Source organism: Xiphophorus hellerii, chromosome 16 (genome assembly GCF_003331165.1).
Source record: "Xiphophorus hellerii strain 12219 chromosome 16, Xiphophorus_hellerii-4.1, whole genome shotgun sequence".
In the NCBI taxonomy this organism is placed as follows: Eukaryota; Metazoa; Chordata; class Actinopteri; order Cyprinodontiformes; family Poeciliidae; genus Xiphophorus; species Xiphophorus hellerii.
Window position 1 is genome coordinate 3,810,920 of NC_045687.1, and position 14,550 is coordinate 3,825,469.

Sequence of the window (14,550 nt, forward strand, 5' to 3'; positions counted from 1 at the left end):
CACTTACAGATTTAAGCTACATTAGCTAAGGTAATTTTGCTAGTTCGGCAAATAAGTAAGTACTAGAGTAAATATCACTGATATTTAGCTTAGTACTACGCATAGGTGGGTAGAGTACACAAACATTTTTGATCAAATAATAGTTGTAATGTACGCATATTGTTCATAAATTAGGAAGGTAGCGAGAGCTAGTTATAAGCTTGTAGCTTGTTCGCTGTTGTCATAGCAACTGCTTATTAACCGTAGAAATGAACGGTTAATGTCCCCAAAAGCGCATGCGCAGAAGAAGAACGTTGACGTCACACAGCAGCGCTCTGTTTACGGAAGTAATAATGGTTGGAGCCGTTTATGGATCGATTTTTACAAGTTTATTCAGCAAAAAGAGCCGATACGAGCATAAGAGTGCTAAGGAAGATAATAAAAAGAAAGCACAGCTACTAGCAAAGGAAATTTTGCGGCGCATTAACTAGAATTTATATAAGGAAGTCTGTTTGGATGCGTATTCAGAACCAGAAATGGTCTGATTGTGATGCGCTTCAGTACGACAGCGTATCATGGCCATTGTCGATAGGAAAAAAAGAAAAAATCTTTGCGTAAATACTCAGGCATTTTGCGATTAATCTCAGAAATTATCTTGAAAAAAGCTTGGAATTTGAGCATGAAAAGTTAAAAATGTGCTAGAAAAAAAACTAAATTTTGAGATTAATCTCAAAACGTTTTCTTAAAAAGAAAACAAACAAGAAAATGTATGAATTTGAAAATAACCTTTTCAACTTTTGGAAATTTTCTGAGTTTGAAAAGTCATAGAATTTCGATTTTTCAAACACAAGGGTTTTCCTTTTTCCCCCCCAGAAAACTTCTGAGATTAATCAAAAAATGTCAGATTTTCTTTTCTAGCTAGTTTTGACATTTTCAGTTCAGAAATTTCCTTGATTTTCTAGAAACTTTCTGAGTTTTTCTTTTGGCAGTTATTTATTACTTTATTTTTTCCTTTCATACATCCATAATTACAGTTTCCAGCCATTGTTTACATCTTGATTTACAGTGTCTGGCTTCTTTTGATGAAAATTAGGATGCAAATCTCACTTCAGTGATATAAAAGCCTGAGTGATAAAAAGTGACATGTCTGTTCAAACTGCAGACACTTTGAAAACTATTGGATACAAATCCAAATTAGTACCAGAGGTGAGCAGAGTAGCCTACACAAAAATTTATTTAAATTAGAGTAGCACTATTTCAACATACTTTTACTCAAGAAAAAGTAAAAAGTATCCATTCAAGAAATTTCTCAAGTAAGAGTAAAACGTGTTTCGTAAAAAGTCTACTTAAGTACAGAGTAACTGATCAAATTAGTAATCATTTAATATTTAAAAATTACATCATCAGATGGACCACAACATAAAGTTAAATGGAAATTTTGGTATTTTAAGGACCAAAATGACAATAGTTCATATAAGTAACAAAAAATAACTAAATTAGGCAAAATAATTTTTTTTCAGATCAATTTCTTTCAATAAAAAAACTTACTCCTAAAAGTAAATTTTTTCAAAAAAGTTACTGACGTAAATGTAATTGAGTAAATGTAACTAGTTACAACCCAAGTCTGATTCTTACCACACATAGAAGTGGAACAAATTGGATTTTTTGTGGGGTGAAAAGCTGGATATAAGTCACATTTGGGTGAAAAGAAGCAGATTTGGTCGCATTTTCCTGCTGTGTGACTGCAGCCTTTCACATTGGTCCAGTGGTCCGTTCTGCTGATGGCTACTCGGTTCTGTTTTCACCAAAGTCAAAACCTCCCACAGACACACCAATCTGCATCGGTTTAACCTAAATTCTGCAGGCGGGAGAAAACAGCCGTGCCCCTTCCGGCAGTAGATGAGTAAAGTTTCTATCTAAACATTCAACCTCCCACAGCGCGTTTCGATTGTGACCGAGCAACATGGCCAATTTAAACTGGCGGGACGGCTTGTGAATGTTTGTTTGTGCATGATTGTGCCTGCCTGCGTAGGCACCTCTGATGTTTTCTGCTGCTTGGAGATACGCCGTCTAGCTTTGAACTTCAACACACACCATGTAGGCAGTTGCCAAGCAATTACAGAGAACCTGCTCTCTAGATGTGTCTTTGGGAAGCCAGACAATGTTTACTTCGACTGCATTTGGGTTTTTTCTTTGTTATTTAATGTCAGAGACTGACATAATGAAATATGAATGAAAAATATGGTGCTCTGTGTCTGTAAGGTCCAGGTGGTATGGCGAAGACAATCTTTCTCCTGACCGTTTTATCCAGCTGGGAGGGCCAGATGGTCGCCTCACAACAGGTAATCACAGCCAACATGCTGCTACACTTAAATCCTCTGAAGTGGTTATCAGAGCTACCTGGGACATACATTTCTCATCCTCTCTGGGTTTCTCTATGAAGGCTTCTGCTGGTGATGTGTAGCAAAGGTACGGCAGCCTGTAAGGGCTAATATAGCTAGAAAAAAAGGAGGAGAACATTTCAGCCAAAGAACTCTGAAACTTTTAGATTAATTTCAGAAATGTTTTTAAAAAAGACATGGACATTTCTGAGTTTTAAAAGTAAAAACTTAGTTTGAAAAAAAAACCTCAGAATCTTTTTGTTTGATGTCAAACATTTTCTAGAAAAAGAATGAAAACTTCTGAGTTTCAAAAGTTGAATATTTGCTAGAAAAAAGTAACTTTTTTATATTAATTTCAGAAGTTTTCGAGAAAGAATTTGGAAATTTCTGAATTTCAAATGTCAAAAATTTAGCTTGGAAAAACCCAGAATCTTTCAGATTAATCTCAAAAACTTTTCTAGAAACAGTTTGGAAATTCTAGAGCTTGAAAAATTGACAATTTGCACTAAAAACAAATTGAGATTCATCTCAGAAACTTTCCAGAAGAAAATAAGGACATTTTTGAGTTTGAAAAGTCAAACATTTTTGACAGAATTTTGACTCTTTGTATTGCAAAACACAAAATCTTGTTAGTATCTGTGTTTTGCAATACAGTGCAAAAACTTAACACTTAATTTTTATCTAGTTTCTAGTGTAAATATCTTAGTAAACTTCAAATAAGACAAAACTAACTTACAAGTATCATTTCAACAAGATATAGGGGCTTGTTTTAAGTAAATAATTGTTTTAATATTAATAAAAAAGTTTTTTCCACAGGCAGATTATTTTATTTATAAATTTTTTTCCCATATTATAAGTAAAATAACCTGCTAATGAAACTAGTAATTTTTCATCAAAATTAAAGAATTATTTACTTAAATCAAGCTCCTATTTCTTCCTGAAAAGTTACTTGTAATTTAGTTTTGTCTTATTTACTAAGATATTTGCTCTGGAAACAAATTTAAAAATTCTTGGTAAGATTTTGTTTTTGCAGTGTAATATTTACTTTTAAAGCCTAAAAACAGAAACACCAATGTCACGACTCAAAGACAGCTGCTTCTACACGAAGATTGCATTCTTGTTTATCGTCGCAGGCGAAGTCGTTATCTGTAGATATATTCATTTTATTATAATTTTTTTTTTATCCACGCTGCAGTAGCAGCTCATGTTTAGTTGTCGGGTTTTAGAAAAATTCCTTCAGAGAGAAACAAACCGCCTCCCCTCCCGTCCGCTGCCTCTTACAGCTCACTGAACTGAGTGAAATGTCTTTCCGACTAAATGATTTTTTTTTTTTTTTTGCATGGTGGGAAAGTTGCCATGGAGACAGAAATCCCCCCTCACCCCCTCCCATCCTCTCATTTTTCTCTCTTAGTCTTTAATGTTAAAGCAAAGCTAACTGGTGGGTTGCCACATATATTTAAATATATTTATTTAAATATATTTAAATAAATAAATATATTTATTTATATATATGTGTGTGTGGTCTGCAGCTGCCCGTTATGGATGGTTTATATACAGACCCATCCTCCACAGCTACAGTATCTCCTCTGGCGCTCCAGGTTTCCCCATGCATTCCTGCGCTCCTCTTCCTCCTCCTCCGCCGCCTCCTCGCCCTCGTCATCCTCTTTTCATTTGTTTAATCCTCTCCTACTCCTCCTTCCCGTCATTTCCCCGCTCATTGTGATCGCCCCTCTCTGCTGTCTGCTGAAGTATTTGGCTTGCAAATTGCTACTGTACGGCTTTTCGCTCCAGCGGCAGCGACACGACGAATAATAAACGTGATTAAAAGAAAACAAAAAAAGGGGAGAGAGAGCAGAAGTTAGAGAGCACACATTTAAAAAACACAATCTTACAAACAGTTTCTGGTCTAGTTCTTGGTGTATATCTGCTAGTACACTTGAAATAAGACGAAAGTAACTTATAAGCAGTGGCAGTTTTTGATATGGGCAGTTGCCCAGGGCAGCAGAAAATGGAGGGCGTCCAAAAACTGAAAATAAACCACAAATACTTGTAAAAATATGTTAGGACAATTTTTTACTTGCTCACAAGTAGCTTTTCAGCAAGATTAATCATAATAATTAATAATTTTTTAATGCCGAGTTAAAAAGTCGATATTAAAGTCGATTTTCACTGCAAATACACAAAATTCCAGTAAGTAATTTTGCATAAGTAACTAGTCAGTAATAGGAGCTGGATTAAGTCAGTAATACTGAATATTGATACAAATTTCTAGTTTCACTTTCAGATTATTCCACTTTTAAAATGGGGAGAAAATAGTTACCGTATAAGTGAAGTAACCTGCAAGTGGAACTAGTAACTTTAAAAAAAAAAAAATCAATATTAAGATTTTTTTTTTGTAGTTTATTAGTTTTAAACAAAAAGCTGAATAAAAGACACTTTTCACCAGATTTATTCTAAATTAGTTTCTACCTGTAATCTCTGAGTAGATCATTTAAGATTTAAACTTTTCCTACTCTCATTACTGCGCCTCCATTCTGTTAAACATAGATGTATTTGGTATCCATGGAAACATAAGGCTCTTGGCTAGAAGATGATAAAGCAACATTTGTATGGAGCTCTGTTAGTGCCAAAAAAATGTGGTGGTTGCATCAATAATTACACAAGTAATGTGGTTATTTGGTTTCAAAAACTTTAAATCTTTTTTTAATAGTATTTCTGAAAAATTTATATCCTGCATGATACAAAAAAAGAAAAATCTGGTGATGGACAAAAAAAATTTCCAAATTATTTTATGTTTCATCCTCATTTTTTCTGAAACTGTAGCAGCTGCTGTGATACTTAACTTCTGATGGAGTTTCCCACCTGTTAGCTTTATTTTGATACAAAGATTATTGAAAGAGAAAAACTGATTGGATTTGGGTATGACATTTTAAACACACATTTCAGAAAACCTCATGAGTTTAACTTCAAAAAGCGTACATCGATAAAAAACAAGCTCCTATAACTTGCTGAAAGTAAGTAACCTGTCCTATTTTAAGTGTACTAAGATATTTACATTAGAAACTAGACCAATAATACTTGGTAAGACTTTGTGTTTTTGCAGTGTTCAAACACGACAAGGTCATAAACGCCTAAGAATAGAAAATAATATTAAATAAGACAAAATTAACTTACAAGAAACATTTCAACAAGATATAGGAGCTTATATAAAAGTTATATAAAAATGAAAAAATTTCACTGGCAGATTATTTCAATTATAAGATATTATTCCCCATGTTATAAGTGAAATAATCACCAATATTAAGGAATCATTGACTTAAAACAAGCTCCTATGTCTTGCTGAAAATATATTTTTATCTTATTTTAAGTGCACTAAAATATTTTAACTGGAAACTAGACTAAAAATACTTGCTAAGATTTTGTGTTTTTACAGTGTTCAAACACGACGAGGTCATAAATGAATAGAAAATATGAAATAAGAAAACTAACTTATAAGAAACTTTTCAGCAAGATATCGGAACTTGTTTCTAAAAAAATATATATATAAAAAATGAACAAATTCCACTGGCAGATTATTTTATTTATAATAAGACATTATTCCCCATGCTATAAGGGAAATAATCTGCTAATTTTTCACCAATATTAATGAATTAGTCACTAAAAACAAGCTCTTACTTCTTGCTGAAGTTATTTTTGTCCAATGAAGTAAGACCTTTGCTCTGGAAACTAGAGTAAAAACACTTGGTGAGATTTTGTGTTTTTGCAGTGCAGTGGCAGGAGCCAGTGCTGACGCTGTATTTCGGGCCTCGATGAAGAATTCATGACAAAGTGGCTGAATAATTACAGGACTTAATGCACAGCGGAGAGTCTGAGAGCTTTTCTGCAGGTGGAGCATGTTAATCCTAATACTCCAGTCAATTACAGAGGGTAAAAAACCTGATATCCCCCCAGCTTTACATTTGATACTCTGCCTGGCGGAGCAGTTAGAAGAAGCAGCCAGAAACACCAGAGCGGATGATACATATCCTTTATTTCCATTATTGTTGCTTCAGCCACGCTGTTACTTACACATTCACCAACATCCTGTGACCTGTCCAGACTGAAACAATCGCCCTCAATCTCACCAACAACCAATAAAAAAGTAAACTTCTTGAATAAATTATATATATAAAAAACAACTGTAAACTGACAGAAAGGAAACAGAACACTGATAAACACAGCATAAACGTCATTTTCATCGTTGTAGTTTTTTTGACAACAGAGGTTAAACTGCTAGGTCTCCATTTAGTCGTCATTAGTAGTATTAGTATCAAGTTCATTGTCAGATTTTGCTTAAAGCATCACTTATAGAATTTTTCATTGCATCAAGTTGACATCATTCGTGTTAATATAAGCATGCAAACATGTTTCCCCGTGACCATTCGGGTCTGGCACGAACAAGAGAAGACAGCAGGAGAGAGAGGGGAGAGAAGGCAAACAATAAGAAACATGACAAGATGGAGGGCTGGAAAAAAAAAACAATAAAAACAAGCAGGTGGAATGAAAAGGAGGAGAAGAAGAGAGCCGAAGGGAAAGAGAAGGAGGAGAATTATTATGGAGCTCCAATGAATCAATATCACCTTCAACGAGCTGATTGATCATTCCCTGACTGGAGAAACACAAAGAACAGAGAGCGAGTGACCTGATTTCCTTCATCCGAACGTAAAGAGAAAGAAAGTAGATCCCCCCTCTGGAGAACACGGCGTGTGTTTGTGCGGGAGCGGATTAGTGGCAACAATACGCCGAGCGTTACTGTTCTGCTCAAGTTCAGTCGCATTAGCAGTGACAGGCGCGGTTTTATAACTGTTGGTTTAAAAGTGCTGTTTTCTTCCTCCCTCCACGTGGGCTTTGTTTCAGGGGGATCCAAACATATACGGGAGCCCATAACAGCCACACTGCATTTCTAAAATATTTGTGCTAGAGGTGGGAAATGTGAACTTTTGAATTTTATCATGATAATTTGAATATTTGATAGAGATTGAATGAAAATAAATTTATCATTCAGATTTTCAGAATTTTGACTTTTTATCTCAAATTTATCAAGGGTTTAAAGAAAACTGTTTTGAAACTGGCTTCTTAACTCAGTTATTTTGAAACTCAAATTTAAAAAAATTATTTCAGTTTTAAACTAATTTCTTTCATTTTATTTACTTTAAAAAAATAATTTTGTGACTTGAGATCCAAAGTATGACTTTAAATCTCATAATAATGTGAATATATAATTTTTTTACTCAAAAGTATGACACATTTTTGTAATAATTACTTTTGAAATCATAGCTTTGAGTGTCTGATTGTGTTTTTGCAAGATTTTAAAATTATATTACTTTGAATCTCATAAATGTTCCATTCACAATTTTGACCCAATTTTTCTATGAAAAAATTGTTTTAATAGAAAATTAATTTTCTGTAAAATTAAATTAATTTTATAGAATTTTTTATTTTATTTAATAATTGACATCTTTTTTTAATCTTTATAACTTGAATTGAGATTTCTGAATTTTATGAAGCTGCTACTTTAAAAACTGACCATTTTTGTCACATAAATAGGACTTTTTAGTTTACTTTCATAAATATTAAAATTTAAATTGCACAAAAAATAATTTTTAAACCGTTTTCAATGTAATTATAACCTTCAAACTCACAATTTTGATATTTTATTTCCTAAATATGCCTTTGATATAAACTAAATGATTCCTTTGAGTGCCATTATTATAACTTTTAAGTCCCGATAATGGCATGCAATGTGCCAGTTTAAAATTGGCAGGTATGGGCTTCCATACTTTCAGTAATCAGCCTGTAAAGCAGCAGTTTTTTCATATTTTTTTTAAGTTGTTGTGTCCTTTTGAATAATTATAAGCAAAATACACCAGCACTTCACCACTTTCGATCCCATCTGGGTTTTTCGCGCCAACATTCAGCACATAAATTAGTGAAAGAAGAACACGATTAACACGGTTACTTACATCAGGCAAAAGGGTTCGAGAGGAGAGGAGGGCTGACTGGTGACTGGCAGCAGTTATCAGAGACAACATAGACAATAAAAACTAACGTCTATCAAAGACGGTGCTTCCCCACCTATAGTGCAATGAGGCACGAGTAGAACACACACACACACACACACCCACACACCCTCTTGTCTCTCACACACTCACACACTTTAGAGACACAAATCGAGACAAAGTTTGGCTCTGAAGCAAACTTCTCAGTGCAGACGCCTGAATTTTAGGAGTGGAGACAGGAAAACGATGGGAGGACGAAGAGACGACGGTGAGCACAGATACGTGTCAAACACACACATACACACAAGTACAAAACAAACACGCCCACAAACACTGAAACACACACTGATAAAAGCAACACAGAAGTGTGTGTCCTTCTAAAGTCCTGTCAGAGACATGATATGGACAACAATTTGATCCGTTGAAGCGTGACAATGACTTTTTCTTTTCTGTTTTTTCTTTTCTACGATTGAGAAAGCAAAAACTTTAAGTCCTGGAATGGTAGAAAAACAACCGAGTGGTGATCCAAACAGTCCAACCCTGATCCTGGAAACCCGTAAAAGTCTGGCGAGAAAGTTCCCCTCCTGACGAGACGTTTGGATGATTTAAAAAGAAAAAGACAAAGAGGGGCACGTTTCAAGGTTGCGTACGAGTTGCGACGAGTCCGTCCTCATTTTCCCGCTCATCTGACATCAATAGGAGCCCGACGTCTTCCCTCAAACCGCCAAACGGATGCACGACGGATGGTTTGAGTTTTTTATCATCTTTGTTCCTCCTCCTGAAACGTAACTTTCTCTCCATAGTCTGTACAAGTGCATGAAGCTTTGGTCCTGGTTGAAATGACCACTCTATGATGGCTTTCTATTTCTTATTTTTTTTGTGTCTAGAATGAACTACAACACATCAGTGACGTGCGGTGAGGCTCACGAACGGTGAGGCACGGACTTCACCAGAGTCCAAAATCCAATATGGACCCCCTGCATGTTATTGTTTACATCCGGAAATCGCTGGAGGGCAAAAGGACGATTCCTTCTGCCGCGGTAGAACTATTGACCAAACCTGGAGACGTAGGCATTATTAGTTTAGTGCAGTACGTCACAGCAAAGGGAAAAATAATGGAGAAAATACGTTGAACAACTCAAAACTACTTTTTTCTCGCTTTATTCCTCGACTACGCTAAAAGCAGGCTAGTTGCCATAGCACCTGACAACAACGCCACTTTGTTTCAGGATTCAGCATCAACAAACACCCAAACACTTCCCATACAAAGACCAGAACACTCAGTTCGTCACAGTATATTGTTGTTAGGCTTTATGTTTGTTTTGCGAATATTAATAAGTGGTCGCCGTGCTAGATTAGCTACCGCTGCTATTAGCTAAGCTAACACTGTGGTGGTAAATTAGCTAATTTAACATCTGCTCTACTGATAATCTGTCAGAGTTGGTGTTTAGGTCGCCTGTTTTATTTTTTTAACTGAACTGAAACACACAGAATACCACAGCACATCTAAATGTTACATTTATCATAGTCAAGCTAGCATAACAGAACTACTTCTCTCTCCCTCAGTATTTTTTTCTTAGTTAAAACATTCTCCTAACCTTGTTATCTTGTAGTGTTGAAAATTAGTAGTAAAGAACTGCATCCTTTTTTTTATATATATAACCAGGTGCACATTTAAGATTTAGCGTGTTATATTGACAACTTAACAGCTAAAACCAATGCTAGTCATTGTTAGCGAGCAGCTTTTTGCCCTCCAGCAGGGAGGTGGGATCCTGCACATGTAATGTCACGCCGACGGGGTCCATGGAAGCTATATTTTAATTTTGATTATAACTAATTCTAACAATAAAATAGCAAGAAAGATAAATCAATATTTAATAAGGTTATTTTTTGATTATTTGAATGTTTCCTTTGGCTGACCTCTCTCTTTTCTGATTAGAATTGAAACTTGTGTGTAATCTTACCTTTATTTTATCTGAACCTATCCTCCACAAATATTTCTTTCATTGTGTTGTTTAAAAAAATTAATTAAATCAATTAATTAAATTATTTCTGATTTTCTTTTATTTTCAAAAATCTGGCAGCCAAAGAGAGTGGCCTTTTGTTCCATCTCTGAGCGTAGAAGAAGATCCCCTGTTGCGTCTATCGGGCTCAGCACTGCCCCCTCTCAGTGAGGCACGGTACTTTCTGCCTCACTCGCCCCATTTACACTACACATTTATGGCCGATCAGAAAGACTAAATGTGTCCCAAATATTATTTAATAAATCAAACATACTGTGGAAAGTCAACATGTGTAGAAAATATGCAATTAAACAAGTAGATTGGTGATACAGCGCCCCCCAGAGGTGAGGTAAGACACTACACTGCCTCACGCCGGACTTCTTTAAAGCATTTCAACAGGCAATGCAGCGTAAATTCAGCAAATGTGACCATAAAAATGTTGAAATGACCAATAAAAAAACAATTTATAGAAAATGAAAATAGATAATTTGTTTTTACTTCTTATTTTTACTCATACAGGTGAAACACTGCCTCAACTGCCTCTCCTAACCGCACGTCACTGCTACACATATCCAAAGAGCACATGAACTACACACATACTACAAACTCTGTGTATCCGCGCGCGTGTGTGTGTGTGTGTGTGTGTGTAAGAGATAGAGTGTAAGAGATAGAGAGAGAGGAACGTGTGTGCGCTTCTTGCTAGGTCCCAGATTTACACCTGACTTTGTTCCTGTCTGCATGTGTTTGTAACGTGTAGTCTGATGTTCATGCTGCAGCTCAGGATGGGTGAAGCTCCATCCCCTCCCCTCCAGCTCAGCAAACACAGCGCGGAAGTTGGAGTATTCATTAGCAGGAGCAAAACGGCACTAGCAGCTGGACACTGGCAGCGTCTCCGCGTCTCTCTTGTCTTTGATGGAGAGAATTATTCACAGATGAGAGGAGAAGAAACAAGAGAGAGAAAATAAAAAAAGGAGAATCTGGAGCCGAAGAGATGATAATGACCTGAGGAAGGAGAGAAGAGGCGGATTAAGCACGCGTGAGACAGTGGGAGACAGGATAATATATAAACAGCATGGAGTTTCTGCAAGTCAGGCAGGAGGAGGAGGAGGAGAAGCATTACATAACCCATAACATCTAGATTATACAGATGATGCACTCCAAAAACAAAATATAACCAGGTGCTGTTGGTCTATTTTCTTCTGCAAATGTCTTAATAGACCTGAAATAAGACAAAACTAACTTACAAGTTACTTTTCAGCAAAAAAAATAGGAGATTATTTAAGTAAATAATTCCTTAATATTGAAGAAAATGGACTAGTTCCACTGGCAGATAATTTCTGCGACAAAATATTAGGACTGTACTAAGGAAAAATAAAATTAAAAAGTATATTGAGAATAAATGACAATATTGCAAGATAAATTTGTACAAGAATAAGTAGAAAAAATTAAAAAAGAATTGTCAGAAAATGAGAAAGTCATAATATTTCAGGAATAAAGTCAAAATAATGAGATTAAAGTCCTAATATTTTGAGAATGAAGTCATAATATTACCAGAATATTTGTAATAATGAATTCAAATAATGAATACGGTATTCATTATTTGAACAATCAAAATAATGACAATAAAGTCCTGATAAAATTATGAAAGTCATAATTCATAAAATGATGACTTTAATCATCATTTTATGAATAAAGTAATAAAATTATGACTCTTTATTCTTGTAACATTAGGATTTATTCTCATATTATTTAGGATTTATTCTGTATTTTTATTTTCTTTGCATTGTCCTAATCTTTTGTTTTATATTTCACTTATAACAAATAGCTTGTTACAAGTGAAATAATCTGCTGGTGTAGCAAGTATTTTTTCATCATTAAGAAATTATTTTATTTAAAACAAGCTTCTTTATGTTCCCAAAATGTTTTTGTCTTATTTCAAGTGTACCAAGATTTTTACTAGAGAAAAACTACTTGGTAATATTTTGTGTTTTTCCAGAGTTGAGCCTTTGAACTGCAACATCTGACGACTTCACAGCTTCTGCCTTATCGCGCCCTCACAGTTTGGTCATGCTTTTTAAGACCCGACTAGATGCCCCCATGTTAATTGGACCGGAGAGCATCTGCCACACAGCGGTGGACGTGTGCTGGAATTAAAAAGTCAGAGTCCAAGAGAGCTAATGCTATTTGTGGAATGCTCCGAGCCAATAAACACATGAGCGACTCACCGTTTCAATCAGAGTGGGGGCTGTCCACCACAATATGTGGCTTAGGGGAGGGGGTTGTGGCACTTTTTGATATGAATGTACCAATTGCTTTTTCCTGTAAGGGGAAAAAATCTCCTGTTAATGTTTTATCATAAAAAACATCACAAAAAAAGAAATGACACCTGTCAGTGTCATTTGTACTGACAGGTTTACAGTAGATGTAAAAAGAAAAACCTTTCTGAGGGTCTTCAGGAAGAGTGGGATTTAATTCAGGAAGAGAAAATTTAATTTAAGAAGATTACAGCTATTTATTATCTTCTATTGTTTATTATTTTAATACAAAACATATTTTTGGGGTTATTATAAATCATGTCACTTAACATTTATTTATCTATGGTCTTAATGCTGGTGTTTTTAAACATTTTAATTACTCAATTTAGCTTATATACAGTTGTATATATATATTGTATTGCAATGAAATAAGTAATACGAGTAATATATGAGTAATATATATATTTACATAAAATGGTTCAAAGGTTTTGTATGTAAAAAATAAAATTAATTGTGTATATAAACGTGATCAATCATAATAAACTTTTTAACACCTTAAAATATATATTAGTTAATCAAAATGAACATATGACAAATATTAACACAATTAATTGCTTCTGTTTTTTGTTCCCGCCATACGAAAATTCCAGCCGGAACCTTTGTATGCGTTTCTGGTACGTCCGTAAATCTTACGCACAAGCAGCATAGATAGACGAAGCCGCTTCTCTTGACCGGTTAGGGATCCATTTCTGGTCCAAAAAACGATCTGATTGGAGACTGGAAAAAACTATTGCTGTGTTCAAGTCTTGCTAAAAGAAGTTAGCCTGTTAGCGAAGGTATTCTAGCCTAAAATAGCATCTCAATGCTTAGCATGTCGGGGCTAGCTTAAGTTCCCAATGCTAATGTCAGCGCATTGTTCCATGACCGACTCTCTGATGGTTGAACAACCTGAATAACGGATTAAAAACAATAGATATCTGTTGCTGAGCTCAGATGTCTTTTTTAAATAATTTAACAGCAAAAAGGGTTTTCTAATTGAAAATGTTAGCTTATTTTGTCGATATACAGTTTTTATGCAATTTCCCCCTTTAGATCAATGAATATATTCTATTAATTAATAATAAACCCTATAATTAACTTGATTAAAAACTTTAATCAAGTCCAATCACTAATTAATAATTATAATTTTCCAAATTGACCTTTTAGGAGACGTACTCTTTCAAACTCAAACTTGAAACCAAGTCTTATAATTATGATTTTTAGTTTCATAATTGTGACTTTTAAACCCATCTCTTCACATTTTATTTACTTTTCATAATAATATGACTTTCAGACTGAACATATGTACAACTTTAAATCTCACAATAATGATTTGTCTAATATTAAGATTTTTTTTTTTCAAAATTATTAAACAATTAATAGAAACTGTTATTTTTAAAACATAACATATTACTTCAAATCTTATGAATGTGATATTAATCATTTGGTCTCATAATTAGGACATTTTATGTGATATTTCTACTCATAAGAAAACATAAAATTAACAAACTACTAATGAAAAGTGATGTATTATTTTCCTACAAACAGATTTTCCCAACACTAAATAAATGTTGTCAAATTAAAGGCTGAATTTTAAAACATTTTCCAGTGGTATCCAAGCCTCTTCAATAACGGATGAATTAACCAGGGTGCCTATGCGTGTGCGTACCTCAACGAGCTGATGCCAGTGCTCTATTGGTTTCCGAGGGTTTGCCAACATGGCCGACCAGTGTTCCCTCCCGGGACCGTCAGCATCGCTGCCCACTCGACACATGCCTATAACCTCGTTATGACCGATGCTGACAGCGAGAGGAGACAAGAAAGGACAAGTAGAGTTTCACAAAAATGAAGGGAA

The 14,550-nt window shown here is 34.8% G+C and overlaps 1 protein-coding gene across 1 annotated transcript in view; it reads right to left on the reverse strand.

Moving 5' to 3' along the window:
* Positions 1 to 6,370: 6,370 nt before the first annotated feature.
* Positions 6,371 to 14,550, reverse strand: part of syt3 (synaptotagmin III) — a 72,964-nt gene continuing 64,784 nt past the window's right edge. Inside the window, exons 11-13 of the mRNA XM_032586809.1 lie at positions 14,365 to 14,494; positions 12,627 to 12,720; positions 6,371 to 11,403 (exon numbers count right to left, since the gene is read on the reverse strand). Of these exons, the coding sequence (XP_032442700.1) occupies positions 12,631 to 12,720; positions 14,365 to 14,494 (220 nt within the window). The 3' untranslated portion in view covers positions 6,371 to 11,403; positions 12,627 to 12,630. The remainder of the gene's footprint in view (positions 11,404 to 12,626; positions 12,721 to 14,364; positions 14,495 to 14,550) is intronic.